General features: G+C 36.2%; 1 protein-coding gene across 4 annotated transcripts in view; it reads left to right on the forward strand.

Annotated features, from left to right (window-relative positions):
• The window catches only part of ZNRF2 (zinc and ring finger 2), a 130,615-nt gene that overhangs the window by 66,240 nt on the left and 49,429 nt on the right, over positions 1-14,946 (forward strand). For all 4 annotated transcript variants that reach the window (XR_005217050.1, XR_005217051.1, XM_037836990.1 and 1 more), the window contains exon 2: positions 10,545-10,640. Coding sequence is in view for 2 of the 4 variants with exons in the window: in XM_037836990.1 (XP_037692918.1) it covers positions 10,545-10,640 (96 nt within the window). In the remaining 2 variants the exon portion in view is untranslated. The remainder of the gene's footprint in view (positions 1-10,544; positions 10,641-14,946) is intronic.

Below are 14,946 nucleotides of genomic sequence, written 5' to 3' on the forward strand. Positions count from 1 at the left end.
TTAGATCACTTGTTTGCAATTGTACAGTGATGATTTAGTATTTAAATGTCATAATAGGGTCTGGTACTTTCATTTTCTGTCATCCCCAACAGATTCTCACTGACTGTGTGAGCAGTTTTTCCAACAACACAAAACAAAAAGCTCACCTTTGGAGAGGATTGTAGGAAGCTCCAGGAATCAGTCCCTCTACCAGAACAGCTGTTAAACAGGCAGGAACTGTCTGAATCAACTATTTTGAAACTAAGGAGTCCAGTAGAACACTGTTTAGCATCCAAAGAAGAGCAGAAGGAAGAGGCTGGTAAACTATGCTAAATACCAGTAACCTGCTCTCTCTGTTTGGCAGTTACTGGTACGCATACCCCACTCTCACGGCAAGCAGCAGTGGGGTCTTGCTTGTGGCGTAGCTTGCTGGTGCCAGAAAGGGACATAAAAATCCGCATCCCCAAGATCTGGGATGGACGTGGGCCAATTGATGGTCATGCTTTTGGTTATCTTCTCAGATAACTGGGGGCCTAGCTCTGAGGGTGGCCGGTGTTCCAAGCCTCCCTGGACAAAGGCAGCAGAGTAGACTTAAAGACAATATGCTTCTTCAGAGCTGCAGAAGACAGTTGAAGGGCTACATATGCTGTGCAGGTCAAGAAAGAGTGGCTTTGAGGAGCCATGGAAGAAGCTCCTGGCACCCCTTTTCAGTCCCTCCCTCATCCTCTTTGTGGGCAGTTTGGACCTAACTGGCACTTTCTTTGTGGGTCTCTGGCCTTGTTCACCCTGTTTTCCAAGTATGACTTGGGAAACTCCTCTCTGGTCTGCTACCCCTACGTCCCACACCCCCCTTCAAGAATTTGCTCTTTAGGCAAAAGCAGCTTGGAATAAGGAAAGCAGGATAAGAAACAGTTGAGGCAGACAGCCTGGGGTAAAGACTTAACTGCTTTAAGTCCAGCAGTGGAACCCCCGGGAGAGGGAGAAGATCTTTCTCCTGGGAACTAGAGGGGGACAGCCAGACTCCTGTAAACAGAGGGACATTAGCAAGCACAAGCCCCAGGACAAGACACAGTCCTAGAAAAGACAGGGAGGACCCTGTACTTTACGTTTGCATTTGCTTCATGATAAGAGGGCTGATACTTAAGAAAATCTCTGCCGTATCACCAGCTGGTTACACACTCAAGAAACAGACATTTCATAGAAAAAATCCCAGAGTTAACATTTTGAAATATTAAAATTTGTAGCTTGCAACTGAAGATTACAAGACAGAGAAACAGGAAATGATGGCCCATCCAAACGAAGAGGATGAAATCTAGAAAACATCAACAAAGAAGTCTAGATTATAGGCATGCTGGACAGAGATGTTAATAAACTGATCTTTAGTAAGGTCAAGGGATGAAGGAAAATACAGAGAAAGAACTGAAGGATATTAGGAAAACAATGAATGAGTAATATGAGTTTCTCACTAAAGAGATAGACATTTTAAAAAGCCATGAAAGAACTACTGGAGTTGAAGACCGTAGTAACTGAAATGAAAAATGCCGAGGAGGGTTTCAAGAGCAAGTTGGAAGTGATAGAAGAAAGAATCAACAGACTTGAAGACAAGACAATTGAAATGAGTCAAATTGAAGAGTAGAAAGAAAAAAGAATTAAAAAAAAAACAAAACAAAAATAGCCTAGGAGACGTCTCCTCTTGGATACCATCAGGTGTTCCAATATATGTTATTATTGGAGTCCCAGAATGAAAAGAGAGACAGATAGGGGCAGAAGTAGTAGTCAAAGAAATAATGACAAAAAACTTAGGAAACTCAGCCAAAGACATGAATTTGCACATCCAAGAAGCCTAGATAACACCAAACAGGAAAAACTTAAAGAAAAAAAAAAACTATCCCATCACATACTGATCAGACTGTGAGATGCAAAGGACAAGGAGACTGTTCTGAAAGCTGCAAGAGAAAAGTAACATGTTATGTTCGAGAGGGTCCTAATTAGATGGTCTATTTCTCATCAGAAACAATCGCAGCAAGAAAGCAGTGGATTGAAGTAAAAGTGCTGAACGACTGAAAGAAAATAATTGGCAACCAAGAATTTTATATCCAGTGAGACTTTCTTTCAAGAAATAAGGGAGAGATTAAAACGTTCCCAGATAAACAAAAGCTGAGGGAGTTCATTACCACTAGACCTGCCCTACAAGCAGTACTAAAGGAATTTCTTCAGACTGAAAGGAGAATACACTAGACAGTGTTTCAAAGGAGTGTAAAGAAATAATGGTAAAGTTAACCATTTGGGTAATTATAAATGCCAGCCGTGTTGTAATTTTGGTGTGTAACTCCACTGCTTGCTTACTCCAGGTGCTAAAATGCATGCAAATACATAAAAAGTAATGATAAATCTATGGTTTGGGACACACAATATACAAAGATATAATTTGTAACATGTACAAAAAAAAGTGAGGGGATCGAGGAGTATAGAGAAAGTGTGTGCTATTGAACTCAAGTTGGTTTCAAATCAAATATAATTGTTACATATTTAGTGCTTAAATTTTAACGTCATGATAACCACAGAGGAGAGAGATATGAAAAATATAGCCAAATAGAAATGAGAAGGGACTCAGTATGGTACAATACAGAAAGTCAAATAAATATGAAAGTAGGCATTAATGGAAGAATTGAGGGATAAAAATGATATAAAACTTACTAAGATTGAAGAGAAAAATGACAGAAGAAACTCCTGCATTATCAGTAGTTAGTGACTTTAAATGTACGTGGATTAAACTCTGCAGTCAAAAGCAGAGATTGCATAATGGATAAAAGAACATGACCCAACTATATGATGTCTACAAAAGACTCATCTTAAATTCAAGGTGAAAATCGAAGTGAGAGAATGGGAAAAAATATATAACATGCAAGTAATAACCCAAAGAGAGAGGGTAGCTACCCTAATATCAGATAAAATAGACTTTAAGTCAAAAACTGTTATGAGGGACAAAGACAGTAATTATATTCTGATAAAGGGGTCAGTTCAACAAGAAGATGTAACAATTTTAAATATATATGTGTGCTGGTTTGAATGTATTATGTCTCCCAGAAAAAGCCATATTCTTTGATGCCGTCTTGTGGGGCAGATGTTTTGGTGCTGATTAGATTTGCATGGAAATGTGCCCCACCCAACTGTAGGTGATAACTGATGGGATATTTCTATGGAGGCATGGCCCCACCCATTCAGGGTGGGCCTTGATCAGTGGAGCCATATGAATGAGCTGATGGGCAGAGGGAACTCAGTGCAGCTGTGAGCGATGTTTTGAAGAGGAGCCACAGCCAAGAGGGACACTTTGAAGAAAGCACAGGAGCTGCAGATGAGAGACAGTTTGAAGATGGCCGTTGAAAGCAGACTGTTGCTCCGGAGAAGCTGAGAGAGGACAAATATCCCAACTGCAACTAAGAGTGACATTTTTGAGGAACTGCAGCCTAGAGAGGAGTGTCCTGGGAGAAAGCCATTTTGAAACCAGAACTTTGGAGCAGACGCCAGCCACGTGCCTTCCCAGCTAACAGAGGTTTTCTGGACACCATTGGCCATCCTCCAGTGAAGGTATGCGATTGCTGTTGTGTTACCTTGGACAGTTTATGGCCTTAAGACTGTAACTGTGTAACCAAATAAACCCCTTTTATAAAAGCCAATCCGTCTCTGGTGTTTTGCATTCCGGTAGCATTAGCAAACTAGAATAATATGCATCTAACAGCAAAGACCAAAAAATACATGAAGCAAATACTGTCAGATTTGAAGGGAGAAATTGATGGTTCTGCGTTAATAGGAGGAGATTTTATTACACCACTTACAATATTGGATAGAACATCTAGACAGAAGATCAATAAGGAAAAACAATACTTGAATGATACTCTAAACCAACTAGACCTGCCAGACATAATATAGAACACTCTACTCAAAAACAACAGAATACGCATTCTTTTGTGCGCATGAATGAATCATTTTCCAGGCTAGATTTTGATTTGTACAGTATATCTTCCCTGATCTCATTGGAATGGAGCTGGAAATCAGTAACAGAAGGAGAAATGGAAAATTCACAAGCATGTAAAAATTAAACAGTGTACTTTTAAATAATCATTGGGTTAAAGAGGAAATCACAAGGGAAATTAGGAAATATCTTGAGGTAAATGAAAATGAAAAGACAATACACTAGAACATATAGAATGCAGCAGAGGCAGTGCTGAGGGGGAAATTTATAGCTCTCAATGCTTACGTTAAAAAAGAAAGATTTCAAATCAGAGTTCTAACCTCAAAACTAGAAGAACTAGAAAAAGACCAAACTAAGTGAGCAGAAGGAATGAAATAAAGATTAGAATGCAGATAAATGAAATTGAGAATGAAAAAACAAAAATCAAAAAACCCAAAAGTCGGTTCTTTGAAAAGATCAATAAAATTCACCAGCCTTTAGCTAGATGGATGAACAAAAAAAAGAGGGCATGAATAACTTAAGTTGGAAATGAAAAGGGGAACTGAAATTAAAAAGGACTATGAGAAACTATATGTCAACAAGTTAGATAACCCAGAGGAAATGGACAAATTCCTAGGAACACTGAAATTATCTACACTGACTCTAGAAGAAATAGAAGATCTCAACAGACCAATAACTAAAAGAGATTGAACCAGTAATCAAAAATGTTGCAACAAAGGAAAGCCCAGACCGGATGGCTTCACAAGACAATTTTACCAAACACTTCATGAAGAATTAACACCAGTCCTACTCATACACTTCCAAAAATTTGAAGAGGAGGTAACACACCCCATAATTTGTTCTATGAGACCAAAATCACCCTTATACCAATGACAAATAAAGATACCACAAGAAAAGAAAATTACAGACCAATATCTCTTTTGAATATAGATGCAGAAATTCTCAACAAAATACTAGCAAACTGAATCTAACAGCAAATTAAAAGAATTATATACTATGATCTAGTAGGATTTATCCCAGGTATGCAAGGACGTTTTAACATAAGAAAAACAATTAAAATAATAAATCATATTAACAGAATGAAGGAGAAAAACAACACCTGATCATCTCAATTGATGCACAGAGGCATTAGACAAAATCCAGTACCCCTTCTTGATAAGAACACTTGGGAAAACAATAGAAGGAAACTTTCTCAACATGATAAAAGGGCATATATGAACAACCCACAGCTAACAGCATACTTAATGGTGAAAGACTGAAAGCTTTCCCTCTAAGATCTGGAATAAGATAAGGATGCCCACTGTCACCACTGTTATTCAGCACTATACTGGAAGTTCAAACAAGAACAGGCATTAAAAAACGAATATAAGGCATCCAAATTGGAAAGGAAGAAAAAAAAATTTCCCTATTTGCAAATGACAGGATCCTTATATATAGAAAATTCTGAAAAATCCACAGCATGACTCCTAGAACCAATAAATGAATCAGCAAAGCCAGTTCAACACCCAAAGATTAGTAGTGCTTCTATACAGAAGTAGTCAACAAATGGAAGAAGAAATCAAGAAAAATATCCCATTGACAATAGCAACTAAAAGAATCAGATGTTTAGGATTGACTGTAACTAATGATGTAAAAGACGTGTACACAGAAAACTACGAAATATTGCTAAAAGAAATAAAGACCACGTAAACAAATGGAAGGGCATTCTGTGTTCGTGGATTGGAAGACTAAATAGTGTTAAGATGACAATTCTACTGAAAGTAATTTACATACTCAATGCATCCCCAGTCCACATTCCAACAACTTTCTTTGCAGAAATGTAAAAGAAGCTGGTCATCAAGTTTATCTGGAAGGTTATGAGCCCTGAAGAGCCAGTGCCATCTTGGAAAAGAAGAACAAAGTTGGAAAACTCACATTTCCTTATCTTAAGACTTATTGCAAAGCCACAGTAATCAAAACAGCATAATAGTGGCACAAGGACAGGCAGGTAGACCAATGGAATTGAATTCTGAACTCAGAAATCTACCCTCACATTTACAGCCAACTGAATTTTGACAAGGGAAAATCCACTCTGGTGGGAAAGAGGAGTCTCTTCAACAAATGGTGCTGGGAAAACTGGGTCTCTGTTTGCAAAAGAATAAAGGTGTGGACCCCTTCCTTATACCATGTACAAAAATCAATTCAAAATGGATCAAAAACCTTAGAAGTTAGAATCATCAAACTCCCAGAAGAAAACAGGGAAGCATCCTCAGGACCTTATGTTAGGCAATGGTTTCTTAGGCTTTACACAGGAAGTACAAGCCACAAGTAACAAAAGAAAAAAATAGAAAATGGGACCTCATCAAAAAATTAAAAACTTTGGTACATTAACAGATCATGAAAGTGAAAAGTCAACCTCCAGAATGGGAGAGGATGTTTGGAAATAACATATCTGGTAAGGGTTTAATATCCAGAATATAATTAAAAATCCTACAACTCAACAACAAAAAGACAACCCAATTTAACAAATGGACTAAAGACTTTAATAGACATTCGCCCAAGAAGATACAAAAATGGCCCTAAAGCCATTGTTGAAAAGATGCTCAACAATATTAGCTGTTAGGGAAATGCAAATGAAAACTACATTGAGATACCATTCCACAGCCACTAGGATGGCTACTATTTAAAAAATGGAGAGTAACAAGTGGTGGAGAAATAGGATTATTCATTAATTGTTGGTGAGAATGAAAAAATGATAAAGCTGTTGTGGAAAACAGTTTGGGAGTTCTTCAGAAAGTTAAGTATATAATTACATATGACCTGGGAATCCCACTTCTAGATAGAGTGGGAGTAGGGAAGAGGAAGTTGAGGGCTCAAATTTACAGTTTCTATTTGGGACAATGGAAATTGGTAATAGATGGTGTTGGTGTAGCACAACATTGTGAATTTAATTAACAGCACTGAGTTATATATTTGGATATAGTTGAAAGGAAATTAGGTTTTACATATGTTACTAGAATAAATATTAAAAAAAAATCCATTGCACTGCACAAACACAGTGAACCCTAAGTTAAACCAGAGACTATAGTTAATAGTACATTTGTAAAATTGTGATTTCATTCTTGTAATAGGCATACCACACCAGTGCAGCATGTTAATAGGTTGTATGTCGGAATCTTGTTTTTTATGCATGATTGTTCTGTAAACCCACAACTTCTCTAATTTTTTTTCTTTTAAAGTTCACCTTTGTTTTTTCTGCTAGTAGGTGTATTCACATCTCTAGCTTAGGTTCAGTCTCTTTTTGCCTGTGATTGGATTTTAGGAGGAAATGGTAGAAATACTGAATAAAGTAGTGTTATCCAGGGGAGATAGAAAGGCTCCAGTCATCACAGGGTAGGGGCTTAGATTCACATTTACTGGTGCTGAAGACGTTTATTTTACTATGTAAAGAAACTTTGATAGAGTAGGTATGTCTCATTGAGTTTTTATAGGAGATTTTTCTTTGTAGAATATGGAGTTTATTAAAGAATGTCGTTTTAGTACTGTACTGCTTTAAGAGTTTACAAAGAATTGACTTGTTTGAAAATTGTAAAGGGGATAATTAACTTCAATAAATGATAGCATATGTTTCAGGCAGTTAATATATGTGATAATCTTTAACCCTCACCAAGTTGCCAATATGTAAGTGATATTATCAGCGTTTCCAAGGGAAGGAATCAGACCTGGAGGACTTAACTGCCTTGGCTGTGGTCACATAGCAGAGTATTTGGTTTCAAGTATGTGTTTAGTTTCATTTTCCTCAATTTCAAAGAGCTGTTTGTGTTAGTGTTATTGGCCTTTTATTTGTGATATATACTGTAAATATTTTTCATTTGTTTATCATTTGCCATTTGAATTTGCTTCTGGTATATTTCACCATGGAACATTTTTTTTTAATTTTACTGCTTCTGAGTTTTCCATTATGTTCATAAAAAAAAAGCTTTAAAAAAGAGACCTTAAAAAGCTATTTGGAAGCTTTATGTGCAAGGGTGGGATCTTTAGGTAATATTTTCACTCTTGGGGCCTTAGGGTTTCTTAAGAGGAAGAACCTACCGGTTTCTTATCACTGGGTAGAAATGGAGGCTGAGGGAACACTATTCAATATGTAGATTTTTATTTATTCCTATTTTCTTCCCTGCTCATTGCTCTTCCTAGTGTTCTTGAGTCTGAATCTTCTTCGGTTCTTTTTTTTCTAGGAGAATGGAACCTCCCTTGTCCTGCTCTAGTAGGATGGTTCGGGTGTTGTCATGATGTACGGTCTGTTTCTTATTTAGTCTTTCAGTAACTCAAGTATAAGGCTCATGCCTTACTGCTGTATTGGGAAGTGACTGCAAGTACAGATTCCAAGTGATTTAAGAATTATGTAGTTAGGAGTGGCTTATTTCTGCAGGTACTTAAGATATGTTTTCTCAATTATGTTAATTCTTTTATCAGCTTTCTATCTTCTCTGCTGCTGCTGTCTCAAGTTCTTTATCTTTCTTTATTCTCATTTAGTGAGTTTTAGGAGAGAGGAATGAACGTGCTTAATTCATAGTATTTAACTGCAAATCCAGGTGGTTCTTTGTACATACTGTTTTCTGTCCTTACTTTGTGGGAGAGGTTGGATGGTTCTTACTGAAGCTTTTTAAATTCATAGCACTGTACTTTTCATTGATGATTTAGGGTTTATATGCCAGTATTCATCTGATTTTGATCAGTAACTGTAAAATTGGTTGCCTCTTACCTTCTTTTATATCCTGCTTAACTTCAAAGAACCTTATTAAATTCAGAAATCCTGAGACAGTAACTATAAAGGTGGCACATCTTCCCACAGTCCCTTTTTCAGCCCTGTTCTCTCACTGTCAATTTGTATGAAAATGAATCTCCCAAAATGTTTTTCAAATCCCAGGCAGAGGATTGTTAGCTGATCCTTGAAATTTAGATGCTGCTTGAGAGTCTTTTTAGTTTGGTCCAAATTTCACTGTTTTTTTATAGTCTATGCTTAGGGATTATAGCTGTTTTGTTGTTTCATTTCATATGAATCTTTCCCCACCCATCCCCCTTTCTTTCTCTTTTTCATTTACTTCATGGGTTTCAAGAAGGAGGAGTAAACATACTTACTCCTTTCTTTCAAGATGCGTTTGATACACTTTGAAATAGTGTTCAAAATGAAGTATTTCACTTAGGAGAGAGAATACCTGGATTAGTAGCCATGCCAAAACTTATTCCCAATTCATATAAAGTTCATGACTCTTTTCTGACTTGTTTGGTTGCAGTGAGTTTCACATCATAATGAAGGGAGGAGACTCCCTATTATGGAACTAGAGAGCTGCCAGAATCTGAGGCAGCTTCAGGGACTGGTTTCTTTCACCACCCTTCTAATCAGCCTTTGTCTTTCATAGTGCTTCCGCTTTGCACTGCAAGTCTGCCCCAGATTCTTCAGGAGGACCAGTTTTCCTCTGTTTGCCCATAGTTTCTGTTCCTTCATAAGTTCAGCTTACACATGACTCATCAAGGATACTCCAGTCTCTCTCTTAACTGCATGTATCTTTTCTGCTTCATCTTTTTACTGCTGGCTGATATAGTCTCTCTCTTTTTCCTAGTCATATTTCCAAGAAAAACTGGCCCAGTTTTGTACTGCTTCTGATTTTTACCTAGCCAAGCTATGAATTGGCTGTCTTTGGATCAGGTGTTCAGCACTGCTGAAGCAGCTTAGGAGTGTTGGGAGAGGGAATAGTGGGCAGCAGGGAAACTTGGCGTATATCATGGCTATCTAAGCCATGCTACCTAAGCAGCAAGGAACCATGGGTGGGACAGTTCCCCTTGGTAAGTGAGGGGGCAGAATATAGCTGAATATATAAAATATTCTCTTTCAATATATAAAATATTCTCTTTCAGTTTTTTAATGGAGTACATTAGGCATATACAAGTGCAGGTTGAATATTGTAGGAGTTTAGCTAATAGTTATAAGTCAGAGTTGACTGCAAAAACCCACCCTACTATTTTGTATTTGCATTGTGTCTTTAGTAGCATGATGCGGTACAAAGACCGCTGAGCCAGAAGTCAGGAGTCTTAGGTTCTAGACCTGTATTTGATGTTCTGAAAGACTTCATTTTCCTCAACAGATAAATTTTAAAAACGTTGGTACGGTAGAGTAGTTTTTTAAGGTAATATCTAGCTGATTCAAAATATACTATACCAAGCTGGGAAAGATAAAATAGCAACAAACGTGGTCAGAATCCCGAGTTATAACATGAAATTTTAAGTATGGTTAGTATAAAAAATTAAGTAGAGACAAGAGAAAGATTATTTAGAATAGTACATTAGGAGAAGATATAGGAGTTTTATAGTGGACCATACTCTCCTCATTTGAACTTATTTTATTTGAAGATGGAATGGTCTTCATAACCTGATTTAAGACAGCTGTTATGGTGTCAGACTCTAATCCCAGCTAATAATTAGTGTCTATAAGTGCATTACTGTAACTATGTAAGTATACTGTTGAAGTTTGAAATGCTTTTAATCTGTGCTTTTAAAAAACATATAGTTGGATATTCATAATATTTAAGTAACTTGGTTTTCTTTTATTTTCTAGGATTTAAGTGCCCTGTATGCTCAAAATTTGTACCCTCAGATGAAATGGACTTGCATCTTGTGATGTGTTTAACAAAGCCAAGAATAACCTATAATGGTAAGCCCAGTACCTTAAAATAATATTTTAAATTAGAGTTACTCTACATTTTAAGAATTTCCTGTTTCAAATAAAATTTAAAAGGCAGACAAGACCTTGTTTTCTCTATCTTTACTAGTCTATTAAAGCATTGGTTCTCAAACTTTTTGATCTCAGGATCTTTTTATACTCTTAAAAATTATTCAGGACTTAAAAGAACTTTTATTTATGTTATTTATACCTGTTGATATTTACCATATTAGAAATTAAAATTGAGAAAAATTGATATTTTAAATGAAAAAAAAAAACCCTATGTTTTCTAAGACAAAAAAATGTAGTGAAAAGAGTGGTACTGTTTTACATTTTTGTAAACTTTTTATTATCTGGCTTAATTGATGACAGAAAATTCTCACATCTGCTTCTGCGTTCAGTTTTGTGATACACGGTACATGATGTATCCTCTGAAAACTCTGCTTATATGCCGGAGAGAATGGGAATGAAAAAGGCAAATAATGTCCTGGTATTATTATGAAAATAGTTTTACTTTGAAATACTAAGAAGGTCTCAAAGATCCTCCATCCACACTTCCCCTGTGCCATAGATTCTTTGAGCCACGCTTTGAAAATTGCTGCATTAAAATAAAATCTCTTTGAGGTCAGGCCTAAGTAAAAAATAATGTTTGTAGTGGCCGTTTTTTAAAAGTAATCATGCGTGATTGAAGTTGCACCTTTTGTGTTCTTTTTGCTTGAGAGTATATAGTAAATGAAAGGTAAAAGTTTATTCAATAAATATAGCAAATAAAGGGATAAGGGAAAAAAGAAAGGCATGAAGACAGACCAAAATTCCTCCGTGCTATTAATATTTGTCTCTATCTTCCTTCCCATAGACTAATAAAAATTAATTCATGAGCCCTGGAGCTAGCTGCTGTTTTAGTCAGGTCTCTCTCGGCTGTGCCATTCTTTCCTTATCAGAATCTCCAGATATTCAAGACCCTAGGAGAGATTTTCATTGTAGTCTCAGGATACTTTGGAATAGATTGAAAACACACACACACACATGCATATACACACACACACAAGTAGTTCTCTCCTAACTTTAACTAAATAAAAAAATAAAGGATTTGTTTTGAAATAGAATGAGTGGAAAGAGTAACAGAAAACAATGAAGCCAATTGAAAAATTCGTCTTCATTCAACAAATATCTTTTGAGCACCTACTATTACTAGGTATTGTGTTAGGAACTAGGGATATGGCAATGATACAACAGAGGTGTAATTTACAGCCTACTGATAGTCCAGGATTTTCCTGAGCTAAATTTTATTGGTTAGCTAAAGGGTAATACATGAAAAACTCAGTAAATGCAGCACTTTCACTTAATCTGAGATTTCATCTCAATTTCCCAAAATGTTGGGAGGGGTATAATTTAATACTGAAATTAGCATGTTACTATTGGTAACTTTCTTGCAAATTGATTTCAGAGTGTCTTTCTCTCTGTCTTTTAAATAATGTGATATCACTATCACTGTGGCAGCAGTAAAGTAGTTTTTTCCATTCATTTGCCAATGGATGTCTGAAAGTGGCTTTTAATGATTACTTTGATTAGTAAATGCACTCGTTGATTATATTCAAACCTTTTTTGCATTATGAAATTGAATTGGCTACTTTGCATATCTAGTTGAAATTCAGTTACTCAGGAAATAAAGTGCTCATTCAGGCTCAGACTATGAAGGTAAAAGTGTTTGGGCTTTTCTCTCATACTTGATCAATTATTTTATCATTAACTTCCATAAATATTTATATTTAATAAAATTGTCTTTAAAATAAATATCTTAAATCTTAAGCCTCTGGCCTTGAATTTTAAGAACTCAGATATACTGCTGTGTTTGCACACAATCTTAGTATTCTGTACATTTACTTTATAAGTGTAATATAACAATAATACAACCTTTGTGTGTTATGGTTTTTAACACTTTTTTATTTCTTTAATTGGGCTCAAGTCATTAAACATTTATACTAGATCCTTTTTTGGTATCTTAACTGATACGTAACCTTCTGGTTATGGATCCTTTTTTCCTTTTTTTTTTTAATTCAATTTTATGGAGATATATTCACATACCATACAGTCATCCGAAGTGTACAATCAGTTGTTCATAGTACCATCTTAGAGTTGTGCATTCATCACCACAATTTTTGAAAATTTTCATTATTCCCCCCAAAATAAAAATAAAAAAGAACACCCAAAATATCAAAACATCCCATCACACCCCCCCCCTCAATTATTCATTTAATTTGTGTTCCTATTTTTTTACTCATCTGTCCATACACTGGATGAAGGGAGTGCTAGCCACAAGGTTTTCAGACTCACACAGTCCTACCATGTAAGCTTGTATAGTTATACAATCGTCTTCAAGAATCAAGGCTACTGAGTTGAGGTTCAGCAGTTTCAGGTATTTCCTTCTAGCTATTCCAATACACTAATGTTAAAAAGGTTTATCTATATAATGCATAAGAATAACCTCCAGAATGACCTCTCTGCTCCATTTGAAATCTCTCAGCCACTGAAACTTTGTTACATGTCTCTTACCCCTTTTGGTTAATAAGACTTTCTCAGTCTCCTGATGCCAGGTTCAGGCTCATCCCTTGGAGTCATGTCTTGGGGATGCTTTTCACCGAGGATTCAGGCTTCGGTATTCCACTTCATAAATTAGTTTTCATGCAAAACGTAAAGTTAGTGCAGTTTCTCAAAGCAGCTAGATATGAAATTTTTAAATTTGTTAAATGTGTTAAATTAATTGTCTATAAACATTTACACTTAGCAAGGAGCAAAAACAACTTCATAAAAATTATATATAGTTTTTAAAGTATTAAAACTTCTAAGCCCTTGGACAGTGGCCAAATATATGGTAAAAGAAGAAAAAGGAGCTTTGATGAACTAATTTGAAAGCTGAGAGAGAGGTTGCAGGTTAAGGTGCTTCCCTATCACAAGCTAGTAGAATTCTAAAACCACCCTATTTGGAAGGAAGAGCCCCCTAAATGTCATCTGTTGCAGGTGGTGAAAAAGTGGTCTCTTAAACACCTAAGCAAGTCACCTAGGATTATTATAAAGTTTAGAACAATGTGAGTTGGAGAATCTCTGAAACTGAATCTTTTTATACACCTGGTACTCATTTTGTATTTGCATTTAAAAGTTAGTTCCATGGAAGGATATGCTGCAGAGAGATTGGGCCTGTAAAAATGTTAATGAGCAAACGAGAACTTTTTTCCGCATTTTTTTAATTAAACATATCTATTGCAGCTTTTCTTGAGGTAGCTAGATCTGAAATTTTTTATATTTATTTAATTGTATTAATTTAACTATCTATAATAAACATTCATAGTTAGCAGGGAGACTAGTTTGGCTTGTTTTCAGGCTGGATATATTTATAGGGAAACTCCAGAATAGGATGGGTTCCAGAAATTTGTATGTAAGTTGTTGAGTTGGAGTTTCAAATATGTTCCATCCAAGATGATATTCTGAACTATTTGGTTTAGTTTCCAGACTAACTTACAACAGTTTTCTCCTCCTATTCCTCCTCTTCCTCCTCCTCATCTTCATCATCTATAATATATCTGAATTACTGTTAATAGCTGCCCTAAGCCCAAGTTCTGATGCTTCAAAAAGAAAAGTGGCTGACTAGGTGGAAGCTCTCAGGACTCAGCAGAGGTTCAGGTTGGAGGCCCATGGCATTCATGGCAGAGGAAGAGTCTATTAAAAAAAAATACACAATCATATTTCTTGAGATACAATTTATGTACCATAAAATTACCCTTTTAGAGTGTACAGTTCTTAAAGTGTACAATTCATTGATTTTAGTATATTCACAGAATTGCACAGTCATCACCACTACCTAATTTTGGAACATTTTCATCAACCTAAAAAGAAACCCTATACCCATTAGAAGTCGCTCCCCATTCTCTCTCTCCCTAGCCCCTGGCCACCACTGATCTAGTTTCTGTCTCTTGTTTATTCTAAACATTTCCTCTTTGACTTTTTTTTTCCACCTGGCTTTCTTCTCTCCTACCTCACCGGCTGTTGCTTCTTTGTCTCCTTTGTCAATTCCTATCTTCTCTCTGACCATTTAAATGTCAGAGAACCGCAGGACTCAAAGCCAAGACCATTTTTTTTCTCTATCCATGTTCACTCCTTTACTAGTCTCATTCAGATTCTAGAATGTATTATCTGTAGCCCAGATCTCTTCTAGACTGAATTCCAGACTCTACCTCTCTCCTTAGATATATAAGCACCTCAAACTTAACATGTTCAAAACTGAACTCTAATCCTCCACTTA

Source organism: Choloepus didactylus, chromosome 5, assembly GCF_015220235.1.
Source record: "Choloepus didactylus isolate mChoDid1 chromosome 5, mChoDid1.pri, whole genome shotgun sequence".
Taxonomy (NCBI): Eukaryota; Metazoa; Chordata; class Mammalia; order Pilosa; family Megalonychidae; genus Choloepus; species Choloepus didactylus.